Source organism: Gossypium arboreum, chromosome 10 (assembly GCF_025698485.1).
Source record: "Gossypium arboreum isolate Shixiya-1 chromosome 10, ASM2569848v2, whole genome shotgun sequence".
NCBI lineage: Eukaryota > Viridiplantae > Streptophyta > Magnoliopsida > Malvales > Malvaceae > Gossypium > Gossypium arboreum.
Window position 1 is genome coordinate 66,839,058 of NC_069079.1, and position 14,052 is coordinate 66,853,109.

General features: G+C 37.2%; 1 protein-coding gene across 1 annotated transcript; it reads right to left on the reverse strand.

Moving 5' to 3' along the window:
* Positions 1-539: 539 nt before the first annotated feature.
* Positions 540-1,157, reverse strand: LOC108451050 (uncharacterized). Its single transcript, XM_017748787.1, has 2 exons — positions 1,044-1,157; positions 540-932 (listed from the first exon to the last, which is right to left on the reverse strand). Exons 1-2 carry the CDS (start codon positions 1,155-1,157, stop codon positions 540-542), a joined length of 507 nt encoding a protein of 168 aa, XP_017604276.1.
* Positions 1,158-14,052: the final 12,895 nt, after the last annotated feature.

The window sequence follows — 14,052 nt, forward strand, 5'->3', positions numbered from 1 at the left end:
CTAGGCCGAATTCATGAGTGCCTAGAGTCCCCATTCAGCCAACTTCCCACAACTTCAAATCCCTTGATTCGCTCCTTAAAACTCTCCTCCTATCTCTCCTCAACTTTCTCTTACCAACACTCCATGGCCAATTCAAACTCCCCTCTCTTTATCAGTGTTTCAGTCAACCACTACTACCTCTCCAAAGCAAGCAGTAAAAATAATCTCCCTCATGCACGAGTAGGGATTTGAATCTCAAACTCCTTGCACACTTCCCAAGCCACCTACCGCTAGGCTAGTATGCTCACTTTGTCATGACCAACTCATATAATTTAAAAGTCTACTAGCAACCGTCACGAGTTTGTTCAAATAAAACCCAAATTTTTCTCAAGCCAAGACTTGAACCCATAACTTCTTAGACACCCTAGAGCATTAAATCACTAAGCCAGACATACCTTCATATTACAAACACACAAAGTAACTATAACAAGGTTTCTTGGATTTAGGGCGCTACAATTCTACCCTTCTTAAGGAAAATTTCAGCCTCAAAATTTACCTGGTTAGAATAGATGAAGATATTGTTGCCACATTGGCTCTGTGGGTTCCCACATAGCCTCCTCAGAACTGTGATTCCACCAAAGAACTTTTACTAGTGGGATTGACTTCCTTATCAAGACTTTTACCTCTCGATCTAAAATTTGGACTGGTTCTTCCTCAAAAGTCAGATCTAGTCTAACGTCAATCTCCTCAACCGGTACCACATGCGTAGGATTAGTACAGTAGCGTCTCAGCATAGAGACATGGAGCACATCATGAATCCGCTCTAATTCTGGAGGTAACTCCAACTGGTAGGCAACCGGTCCCACTTGTCTCAAAATACGGTAAGGCCCAATATACCTTGGGCTCGACTTGCCTTTACGCCGAAATATCAGTACCTTATTGCATGGCGAGACCTTTAGAAAGATAAAATCCCCCATAGAATACTCAATTTCCTTACGCTTCAGATCCGCATATGACTTCTGTCTGTTTGATGTTGCCTTCAGTCTATCTCCAATTAATCTGACCTTATCCTCAGTATCAGATACTAGCTCAGGGCCTAGAACACGCCGTTCACCCAACTCAGTCCAACATGACGGAGTGCGACACCTTCGACCATATAATGCTTCATAAGGTGCCATCTGTATGCTAGACTAATAGCTATTTTTGTACGCAAACTCTGCCAGCGGCAAGTGATCCTCCCAACTGCCTCTGAAGTCAATCACACAACTCCTTAACATGTCTTCCAGTATTTGAATTACCCTCTTTGACTGTCCATATGTTGAAACCATTTTTAAATCGAGTTTTGGAAAATGGGAATCGACTAAAAAAACGAAAACGGGAGTCACCACCAATCTTTTTAGGTGTGATTGGATCACCTTATAAAATGTTTTGTTTTAAAACATTAATTTTGGTCTACGAAAATCAAGAAAACAGATTCCGGAGTCGGTTACGTACGAGGAAGGGTTAGCACCCTCGTAACGCCCAAAAATTGGTACCTAATTGATTATCAAATGCCTTTAATGTCGGAATTTTAAAAATTTTAAGATGCAATCCTCTTTTAATATTTTTTATTTTGAAAATTAGGGTTCACTTGTATCAAATAAATCAAAATATTACATCCAATAAGTTAGGACATAATATTTTTAAGATATCTGAAACTAAGTTAGCCTTGTTGGAAATCCTTATCTCGAAACAACGAAACGCCATATCCAGTAAGTTAGGACACAACGCCTTGTAATTCCGAGACAGTTGCTTGCACTTAGAAAACCTTAAAAAACTTAGAAGGGTGCTTGACTATTCGAACTCAACAAGAAAAGCTGCAACCCAATAAGTTAGGGCACTACTTTTCTCGAAATTTCCAAACACCAAGTATTGCCTTTATTTTTGAAAACTTTAAAGTCTCGTTTTTTAGATTAATGCATGAGGAATTATATTAACCTTATAGAATATAACATACAAGATAGCATATTACAAATAATAGGTAGCTAAAACATGCATTTAAACAATTCAATGGCAATAATGCAAAGATCATACACTAGATACATACGTGTTTAAAATTACATCATGCACATAAAGATACACATAGCATATATTGAAGATGAATAAGCAAGACATATAAACATGCAAAATAATAATTAACTTAAAAGTGATGCATGATATACAATTTGATATAAATTACACAATATACACTACCACTTTAGGCATATATCATCCTAAATGACCTAAATGTTCATGTATCATTGTTTCATGCAAGAATATAACATAGAGTATAATGAATTCAATAACACAACATTTATATAACAGCATTTCATGCAAATATACCATAAATTAATATAAATAAATAACTTCCATGCACATACGTAACAACAATGACAAATAATTTACTAAACAATAACGAAATATGAAAAATAAGCAAAGTATAAACATATGAAATATAAATCAAATAAAAATATTCATAGGCTTTAGATTAATATGAAAATAATACAAGAAAACCCAAAAGATTAATATATAAAACCATATTATAGGGTATACTTTATAATAAAATAAAAATGATGTAAAGAAACATGGTAAAATAGAGTGTATGACATAATTTACAAATAAAATATATACAAATCATATAATAAATAATATAAAAATATATAATAAAATCTATAATAATAATATAATAAGTATTACAAGGAACAATAGATAATATAGCATGTAATAAAATGCATAAATAAAATATAATGAAATACGATAAAAATATATAAAATAATAATAATAATACAATAAGTATTTTTATATAAAAATATAGTAATATAAATAATATAAAATATATTCCATATAGTAAAATATAAATATAATGAATGGATAATAAAAATAATATGTACTACTTATAACTAATATTTAAAAATATGTAAAGGATTTAAAATAAATTTAAAAATATAAAAGATTAAAATTGAATCTAATTAAAGAATTAGAGGTTAATTGCAAAATAAACGAAAACTCTAGGCCTGATTGAAATGTGCATTAAATTCAGAGGACTCCTTGGGAATTAACCCTAATCTTAAAACGACAGCGCTTCCACCAACTCAGTTTTAAAGCCACTATGAGGATCAAATCGAAATAAAATTAAAATATTAGGGCTGAATTAAAAAAGAAATTATACAGATAAAAAAACGAGAGGACCAATTGAGCAATTAACCCAAGTATCAAAAACACGCGGATCCTTGCTGGGTTACGAGTCAACACGCAGATCTTGAGGCCTTGAAATGACACTGTTTCAGTCACTAAATGATCACCCAACACGACGTCGTTCAGGAGGCTTATAAATAAAAAAAAAACTCTAAAGATTCATTTTGATCCGTGTTTTAAAAAAAATTAGAAAGTCCTCTGAAAGAGGAAGAAAAAGGGGCCCTCGAAGCTCTGGACAAGCCTCCGTCATTGGGCGGTTCACGTGCTTTACGTGCCCACGCGCCACCCTTTTCACCGTCGTACATGACCTTCAGAGGTTAGAGACCTCGATTTCTGACACGAGATGAAAGGTAAAACCCCTTTTCACACTTTAAAACTATTTATCAAGCTGTTTGTGTATGTATATGTTTTGAATATGAAAAATAAAAATAAAATAGAAGATTCGCCTCTTAAAAAAACTGCTTGTATTTGACTTTTTTTGCCTCCGTATTCGTATCTTTTATAGGTTACAAAAGGGGCTTTTATAGCCACTGTTTCTATTACATTTTGGGAAAGAAATCTTTTATTTCTTTCCATATCTATTTCGTTTGTTTGCTGTTGTTTCCTTCCTTCTTTTATAGGTAACGCTGAAAAATCCGGTGGTGATGGAGGCTTGACGATGGTGACGACAGATCAGTCACTGACCGCGCATTGGCTTGCGGCACTGATGGAGGGTAGCTGGATTGATGAATAGACACGAGTCAAAGGGGCGTGACTCTTGGTCTGATTGCGGCGCAAACCCTAACTAGGGTTGCTTGAAGCCGAAGATAGATTGGGCCAATTGGGCTGATTAAGTCTTGGGTTCAGGGGTAGGGTGTAAATGGGTCTGCTGGGTAATTCTAATTTTGGGCCTATGGTCTGTTGTAAATGGACTGTTTAAACATTTATTTATTATTTTTTCTTTATTTTTTAAGGCCTGGGCAGATTTGGGCTATTACACCATCCATTTGAGGATGAAACGTAGTACTAAAGTCCAATTGTGTACCCAGAGCTTCATGTAACTTCTTCTAGAACCGAGACGTGAAGCGAGGATCTTTGTCCAATATTATGGAAACTAGTACCCCATGCAGTCTCACTATCTCAAATACATACAGCTTAGCCAGTTTCTACAATGAATAATCTCTGTGAATCGGTATAAAATAAGCGGTTTTGGTCAACTGATCCACTATAACCCACATTGAATCTTTCTTAGAAGGCGTTAGGGGTAACCCACTCACAAAATCCGTAGTTACTCTTTCCCACTTCCACATCGAAATCTTAACCGGCTGAAGCAAACCAGAAGGCAACTGATGTTCTGCTTTAACCTGTTTGGCAAGTCAAAAATTTCCCCACAAATTCGGTAATCTCATGCTTCAGACCTAGCCACTAATATACCTCACGGAGATCTCTGTACATCTTATTTCCACCTGGGTGTATAGCATAGGGGCTACTATCTGCCTCTTGCAGTAAAGTCTGCCTCAAATCAGTACCCTTAGGTACACAAATTCTACCTCTGAAACAGAGTACTTACTATTCAGCCCAAAATCCATTATTTTACCATTCTCAATCTACCAGAACCGAAGACCCAATGACTCATTTTCCAACTGTTTACTCTTAATCTGACCAATAAACTACCATCATCAAATAAGCTAAGACGAGCAAACATTTCTCCTAGATCAATCATAGCCCTACGGCTCAATGCATCGACCACCACATTGGCCTTACTAGGGAGGTATTCAGTTGAGCAGTCATAGTCCTTAAGCGGCTCAATCCACCTACGGTGCCTAAAATTTAACTCCTTCTGAGTGAAGAGATACTTAAGGCTCTTGTGATCTGTGTAAATGATACACTTCTCACCGTACAAGTAATGCCTCTAAATTTTCAGTGCAAACACCACCACGGCCAACTCCAAATCATGAGTTGGATAATTCGTCTCATGTGTCTTAAGCTGACGAGACGCATAAACTACCACCTTACCCTCTTGTATCAACATGTAACCCAAACCAACGTGTGATGAATCACTGTAGATAGTAAATTCCTTTCCAGACTCTGGCTGAATCAAGTTAGGGGCCTTAGTCAAAACTTTTTTGAGCTTCTCAAAGCTCTCTTATTGCACACCCATCCAGACAAATGGCACGTCCTTACATAGCAACTTACTTAAGGGTGCAGCAATTAGTGAGAAACCCTCCACAAACCTTCGATAGTACCCAGCCAATCTTAAAAAATGGCAAATTTCTGACACATTCATAGGCTCCTTCCAATCTATAATAGCCTCAATTTTTTGAGGATCAACCCTAATCCCTTCCGCAGATGCCACATGACCAAGAAACGTTACCTCACGTAACCAGAATTCACACTTGCTGAATTTGGTGTACAGTTGCTTCTCTCTCAAGAATTGCTAAACTACCCGGAGATGTTCATCATGTTCATCATCATCCCTTGAGTACACCAGTATGTCATCGATGAATACCACAATGAACCAGTCCAGATAGGGTTGAAACACTCTGTTCATCAGGTCCATAAAAGCTGCTAGTGCATTGGTCAGTCCAAAAGGCATTACCAGGAACTCGTAATGACCATAACGAGTCGTAAACGCCATCTTGTGCACATCAACATCTTTAACTCTCAATTGGTGATACCCTGATCGGAGATCTATTTTAAAGAAAATCGATGCTCCTTGCAGTTGGTCGAATAAATCATCAATCCTCAGCAGAGGATATTTATTCTTAATAGTCAACTTATTCAGTTGTCTGTAGTCAATGCACATACGCATGAATCCGTCCTTCTTTTTCACAAATACAACTAAAGCTCCCACGGAGACAACTCGATCAGATAAACCCATGGTCTAGTAGTTCTTGAATTTGGGCCTTAAGCTCTGCAAGCTCTTTCGGTGCCATTCTATAAGGGGAGATGGGCACTAAAGCTGTACCAGGAAGGAGCTCAATCCCGAACTCCACTTCAGGTTCAGGAGGTAACCCTGGTAACTCTTTCGGAAAGACGTCCAGTAATTCTTTCATGGTCCTGATATCCTTTATTGAAGAGTCCCCAACGTCCAAAACACTAACGTAGGCCAAGAATGCCTCACAACCCTTGCGAACCAACTTCTCGCCCCTAAGTGCAGAGATTACATTCTCAAATAGTTTCGTCGTTCCCCAATTACCACTACTTCTTATCAGCCTCAGTTCTCAGCACAACTCGTTTAGTGGCACAATCCAAGCTTACCCAATGTTTAACTAACCAATCCAAACCCAATATTAGGTCTAATTCTTCGAAAGGCAACTCCATAAGATCAGCCAGAAAGATAACTCCCTGTATCTCCAAAGGAACATCTCTAAATACCTTATCTATCCGAATGAACTGACCCAACAGACTTAAAATAGTAATCTTACTCATAGTGTTTTCAGCCACAATACTCAACATCCTAGACATCGAGAATGCTATATACGAATGTATAGGCCCAACATCAATCAATGCAGTATAAAATGCATTATGAATAAAGAACGTACCAGTAATAACATTTGGATCGCCTCCATCCTCTCAGCAATATGCAGCATAAACCAATGCCGACTCCCTCGCCTCAGTATGACCAGCATTTCTGCCCGGTGCTCTATGACCACGACCCATACCATTTCCACCCCTGGTCTGACCTCAGCCTCTCGGTGGCTGCTGACCACCCTACTGAACATTACCAAAACTAGTAGCTTGCACTTGCTCAGGCCTTCGTGGACAATCCTTGACATGGTGCTCCAATGATCCACATCTCAGACATGTACCCATCTTCTTCCAACATTCACCCTGATGGCGTTTCCCATCAACACAAAATTGCGATCCAGAGGTAGCAGCAATAGTAGGGGTCCTAACTCTAACTGGCCCATCAGGTCTGGGCCTTTTCTTAAACCTTTGAAATGAATTTGAGGGCTCAGCATCCCTCTTACTTCTGTCTTTCTCTCTGTTCTGGCGCTCAGCGCGTGTCACATCCTTTGCAATTTTTACCTTGTCAACAAATGCTACAAATTCCTGCTTCCTCTGAGGAGCTATCAGAACCTTTAAACCATCCCTGAGGCCATCCTCAAATTGAACACACAGCTCATACTATGTTGCCACCATCCTACGAGCATAGCGGCTCAATCGTAAAAATTTGGCCTCATATTCAGCCACCGTCTTTTCCCTCTGAGTTAACTTTAGAAATTCCCTTCTATGGGCATCCACATAACTGGCACCCACATACTTAGCCTGAAAATTAGTCTTGAAAAACTCCCAGGTCAATCGATCAGCTTGAGTGCCCTCTTTGACGGTAAGCCACCAATGGTAGGCCTCATCCCTCAACAGTGATATTGTTCCTTTTAATTTTTGCTCGGGGGTGCAGTCGAGGTTATCCATGATCCTCTCTGTGGCCTTGATCCAATATTCAGCAACATTAGGGGCAACTCCAGCAATACCCCTAAAAGTCTCTGCCCCATTAGACCTGAGTCGTTCCGTAACCAAGCCTACATTACTAGTACCAGGCCCAGCGACCCTTTCCAAAATCCTCAACATTTCTTGGGATAGTACGCTGTCCCCAGTTGCTCAATTTTGAGACCCTATCTCAGCCATAAGTGAAGCTGGTGCCTCTCTAACTTCCTCATTCAGTTGGTGTCCAGAAGATGATGACCCAGCCTGAGCACTTCCACAACCTCTGCCGCGGCCTCTGCCACGAATACCTCTAGTGCTCATTATCCACTCGCGCTTTTATTTGTTTTAAAAGTTTTATGCCAGTTAGTTTTATTGTTCTAGTTGTTTATTACAGATATTTTATGAACAGTATTACTTCAGAGTCTATTTTCGCAATCCACAGTCTTACTACGGTTCATAGTTTACTTTAACTATGAGTTTTAGTATAGTTTTACTACCTAAAGTAGTCTCAGTAATAACATTATCATTCCAGACCAAACAATCAAAAAACTTACAGGATCGGTGCAAAGACTCGGTGTGCCACTCCTTCGGTAAAACATAAACCCAAATAATCTCTTTAAACCATTTTAAAACAACATTGTTGAAATTTTCACGTTTTTAAAAAGCCCAAACCCATAGTCGAGTTTTACAACCTGGCTCTGATACCACTAAATATAACACCCCAAACCCGGCTTAGACGTTCTGGCCAAATCTGGGATGTCACATTGGAGTGTTTTCCAAAACATTTATTGATGAAAGATCTATTCTTGATAAACACTTCTTTAGATTTGTAAAAGACAGGTTAGGAGGCCTAGATTATTGTGAAAACTCAAGTTGTTTAGGTAAAATATTATTTAAACCAGTTTATTACTAACTTTGAAATCGTGTTTGTTACGAAAGCTTTTAAAACGTGTTGGAGGAGGGTGATGTTTTTAGAGAAACATTTGTTTATATTTTCACGAAAATCAACGTCCTATTACTAACAGGTGTAATATAAAAATAGGATAAATAAAGCTCCCAAATTAAGGAAAAATTAAAGCGGCCTTATTACATAATAAAAAACTAATATAAAATCTCAATTATAAGAAAAAAAATAACTAGGTCGAGTGGCCACCTCTGAGACCTCCGTCGCCTTGATCAGTCTAAGCTAGGGGATTTCCTGTACAGATGACAGATGGGTGAGTTAACGAAAACTCAGTGTCTGAAAACCCAAAATAACAAATAATCAGAGTATTGCAAGCTAAGCCTAAGCCCTTTTAATTTCAACTAGGAGTATTAACCCCCTTTTAAGTAATAGTAGCAGACTAGGCCTTAGCCCATTTCAGTAATAAAAGTAGTCTTGGCCATAGCCCATATCAATATAGTATGCAAACAAGGAATCCTACTCAATCCATTCGCTACACAACAACTCCGTACCAACCCTACACACCATGTGGGGACAAAGTCGACCCATCCAGCTTTACACACCAAAACGTACCTTATTCGGTACTAAGCAGTATTTGCAATAGAGCTGCCAGTAATAGGCTTATAGCCTTTTAGTACACTCCCTCCAAAACATATATCCCACCCCATGTGATGCAACATAATATCATACATGTATGCAGAAGTGTCATGCTCAAAACAGTCATACATAATATAAGTTATTTCAGTCAATTTACCTCGTAGGGGTATAATGGTCATTTCATCAGTATGGGGTCTAAGTGTACTTACCGACCCAACAGTAGGTCCACAGTCGTCTTGAGCAACCCGTGCAACTTTATCAGTCAATCAGTGGTATTGGGACTTTAGCCCATATTACGGGCCCATCTTGGCCCACACTCTCGTATGGCCCATATAGCTGAAAAATGGCCTCAGTCGTCTAGTTCACACAACCTGGCCCACAATTTACCATATTTTGTGCAAATTCACCATGTGGGCCCACGAGACCATTGGCCCCACACGACCCAATTCAGCCGAGAATGGCCTCATATCCTTTGTCCCATGAAAATGCTCATGGCCATTCCATCGACATCACGGCCTCATTTTACTACTAGGCCTGCCACACGGGCAGCCATACGCCCGAGTGGTGCTGACAACCCACTTTTCATCTTTTCGGCTTTTGCTATCATGCATTTAATGATAGTGTTCACACACACCTGTTATGAAGTTGTAGCCGGAATGCCTCTGAGATCCAAAACACATGGTCAACCACAACCTCTCATTTGTCTCAAACCCTTGATAATCGAATACCATAAAATTGAAATGCTTCAACCAAGTCACATACTTACCAATCATTAGTCGCAACCTTCCCTTATTCTAACTCCACGTACTCCTTTCAATGCTTTACCTTCACAAGTACAGTTAACCAACTCATAAACATCTATAATTCTACACAAATATAACTAAAACTTTGAACCCTTACTGATAGAGAAATTATCACTTGTAAAGGAGAAGTAATTGGCCCAACCTTTGCTTCTCGAAATCGAGGCCCTAGCAACCTTCGGTAAAATCACTATGTTACAAGTCAACACTTTAGGTGAAAAAGAGAATGAAAGAGAAGGGTACATTCGGCCCACAGAGGAAGAATTCATCATTTCCTGAGAAGAAAACTTACCAGAACTTAGCCGAGACCCCATGCCTAGAAGTCACCCGAAGGGTAAAGGGATATTTGGGCAAGAACAATTCGGCCGAGAGCAGAAAGAAGGAAAATGGAAACAAGATGTTCAGCTTTGAAGAACAAAGAAACTTAGATTCGGCCAACACAGAACAAAAGCAATGAAGGTCGAAGGAAAGAGGAGAAAACAATCTGTCAAGAAAACATTAACCAAACCCGAAAGTTTAGAAGGAGAAGCAAAGAAAACGGTTGATCAAAAACATTATTGTGAAGAGACAAAAAATAAAAATAGGCAAGTGCCAAAATGGTCAAAATTAGAAGTACCCCCAAGACCTTAGTAGAAAATGGCTATTTAGAAAAACGAAAAAAATCCAAAACGCAAAAAGGAAAACAAAAGTGCTAAACTGACCAAATGAAGTGTATGACCCTTAAGCTGAATTCATGAGTGCTAGAGTCCCTATTCGGCCAACTTCCCACAACTTCAAATCTCTTGATTTACTCCTAAAAAGTCTCCTCCTATATCTTCTCAACTTCCTCCTACCAACCCTCCATGACCGATTTAAACTCCCCTCCCTTTTTTAGTGTTTCTGTCAACCACTACTACCTCCCCAAAGCATGCAGTAAAAATAATCTCCCTTATGCACGAACAAAGATTCAAACCTCAAACTCCTTGAACACTCCACATGCCACCTACCATTAGGCTAGCATGCTCACTTTGTCATGACCTACTCACATTAATTTAAAAGTCTACTAGCAACCGACAAGGGTTTGTTCAAATAAAACCAAAATGTTGCGTAAGCCAGGACTTGAATCCATAACTTCTCAGACACTCCCAGAGCATTAAATCACTAAGCCAGACATACCTTCACGTTGCAAACACACAAAGTAATTATAACAAGGTTTCTGGGATTTGGGGCGTTACATTAAAAATTAAACAAAGTTATATAGCTTAGTAAGCTCATTTGAAATAAACTAAATCTTAACATGAATATAAAAATCATCAATTTGAACTTATCAACATGTAATTCATTTAAATAACAAACCTTTCACTTTTTCAAACATAATGAACTTCACAACTTCTTCGATTTAAGCTTATACGATTCATGTACATACTTGTGCCATCTCGCATCAATTTCATACACAATCACGTCTTTCATTTACCCGTTGAACCATTCGGAATACTATCATATACTCGAAAATCTCGCACACTAAGTGTCAATATCATTGTAACACCCCACGCCTGAAACCGTCACTAGAGTCAAGCTTGAGGTGTTACTAAACTTATCTTACCTTTTAAACAACTCTAAACCACTTATTTTAATTTTCGGAATAAACTATTTTTCTACGTCATGGTTGCTTAAAAATTCATTTCTCGAGTTTCAAAACTCAATATTAAGATCTATAAATTTTTCTTGAAACCAGACTCATATATATATCTACTAATTTTTTCTAGAATTTTTGACTTAGCCAATTAGTACAGTTTATTAGTTAAAGTTACCCTATTTCGTAATTAATTGACCGGCCTCTACTTACTACGAACCACTTTTCTCTCGTACAAAAATCATATGACTATACCGTTTTTTTCTATTAAAACTAGATTAAATAAGGATTATAACCATATAAAATAAACCACCAAATTATTTTGTTAAAATTTATGGTGAATTTCTAAAGTTGGAACAGGGGATCCAGAAATCGCTCTGGCTATATTTCACCAAAACTCAGATACCCTATAAAATACAAAACCTTTACCTGTTTTGCTTATTCCATATGAAAATAGACACAACGAGTTTTAATTTCATATATTATTCACCATCAACCCATGTCTCTACAATTTCTTGTGATTTTTCAAAATCCCGTTATTTCTGATACTTGAATCTATTTTTAAGTTACTTTCACATTTTTCTTAGTTTTCATGTGATAGTTACTACTTAATCATACATACTGTTAAACATGTATATCATCAGCCACTCTATTAGCTAATCACTAGCAATTATTTACACATCATTCATTGATCATATCATATCAAAAGAAACCAAGTTCCTATACATGCCATACACAAAACGAAACGTCTAACTATACCAATGTGATTTCTTCGATAGTGTGATCGGGTCTCTGACGTTTCCTTTGATCCCTGAGTGGCTTGATAAAAACTATAAAAAAAAAGAAAATAAAGAGAGTAAGCACTAGGTTTAGTAAGCTTACAAGCAAATAAACTACAACATTCAACATAATGAATAATTATACATAATGTCACCTAGCCTCATAAACTTTCTTTACTTCTCATTTTCTACCTTCTTCTTTACTCACTTACCTTCTTTCTTACCTGACCTTTCACTATTCATAAATATAATATACCTTCCATTTTGCTGATAATTTACTGTAATTTAACGTGTACAATGACCCGTTGAACCACTCGAATACTAAGGATACTAGGGTCGTTCCTGTCTATCAATATCCTGCCAATGCCATGTCTTCAACATGGACTTACATGAATTATTCCTGTCTCCAATGCTATATATATATCTAATATGGGCTTACATGGCTCATTCCTGTCTCCAAAACCATATATCTGATATGGACTTACATGGCTCATTTCTATCCTGTCCGGTCCTGTCAACCCCAATATCCTAACATTCCTAAGGTTCAAACGAGGCTTCCTAATGCTTTTTCTCTGTCACTTCGCCTTTAATTTGACTTTAAATATTCAAAGAAAATAAGTATATAAATGCTGGAAATTGACAATAATAATGTAAAATAAAAGAATATTGCATTTATTTACTGTAAACTTACCTCGATACAAAATGTGACTAAACTTTACAATTTAGTCCTTTAATTTTTCTTTTCCCCAATCTACTCCCGAATTTCGCTCTTCTTGATCTAAAATAGCAAATTTTACTTATTTAATATTCGCATTTATCAAAAAATTCCTTGACCAAACTTTGGAAAAATTACATTTTTGCCCTTAAACTTTCACATATTTGCACTTTTTCCCCGAGGCTCGTAATTTAAACTTCATCCTATTTTTTTATGTTTTATGACATGCTGATCATTTTTCTCTTCTATGAAAACATCAAATTCACACTCTAACATGTACTTATGACTGTTAGGTATTTTTTCCCGATTAAGCCCTTTTACTCGTTTTCACTTAAAACCGAGTAGCACAAGTTGTCTAACATAATTTAAAACCTCATATTCTATCATAAAACATCAAAATAAACACTTTTGACCTATGGGTATTTTTCCAAATATGAACCCTAACTTAAATTATTGCTAGCATAAGCTTTATCGAGCTACCGGGACTCCGAAAACGTAAAGAACATTAAAAACGGGGCTTGGAATCACTTACTATGGAGCTTGAAAGCTTGAAAAAAACCCTAGCTATGGAGAACCCTTTAAATTTCGTGTTAATGAAGAAGGTGATGAATTTTGTGTTATTTTTCCCTTTTTATTTCATTTAATATCCAAATGACCAAAATGCCATTCCTTATTAAACTTTCAAAAATTCCATCCATGTCCTATTTTGTCCATGAACTTAGAAATTGGTCAAATTGTTATTTAAACCCTCCTAATTAATATTCCAAAGCAATTTCATACTAAAAACTTCTAGAATGCAAGTTTTGCAAATTATTCGATTTAGTCCCTAATCTCAACTTAAGCACTTTATGCATAGAATTTCATCACGAAATTTCATCACGAAATTTTCACACAATCATGCAATCATATCATGAACCTCAAAATAATAATAAAATAAATTTTTCTACCTCATATTTGTGGTTTTGTAACCATTGTTCTGTTTAGGCCCTATTTCGGGATGTTAC

Excerpts from the sequence above, each read along its gene's own strand:
- LOC108451050 (XM_017748787.1), bottom strand. The coding sequence starts at position 1,157 with ATGGCACCTTATGAAGCATTATATGGTCGAAGGTGTCGCACTCCGTCA. Across the intron at positions 933-1,043 it reads TATCTGATACTGAGGATAAG|GTCTCGCCATGCAATAAGGT; the intron begins GTCAGATTAATT and ends ATCTTTCTAAAG.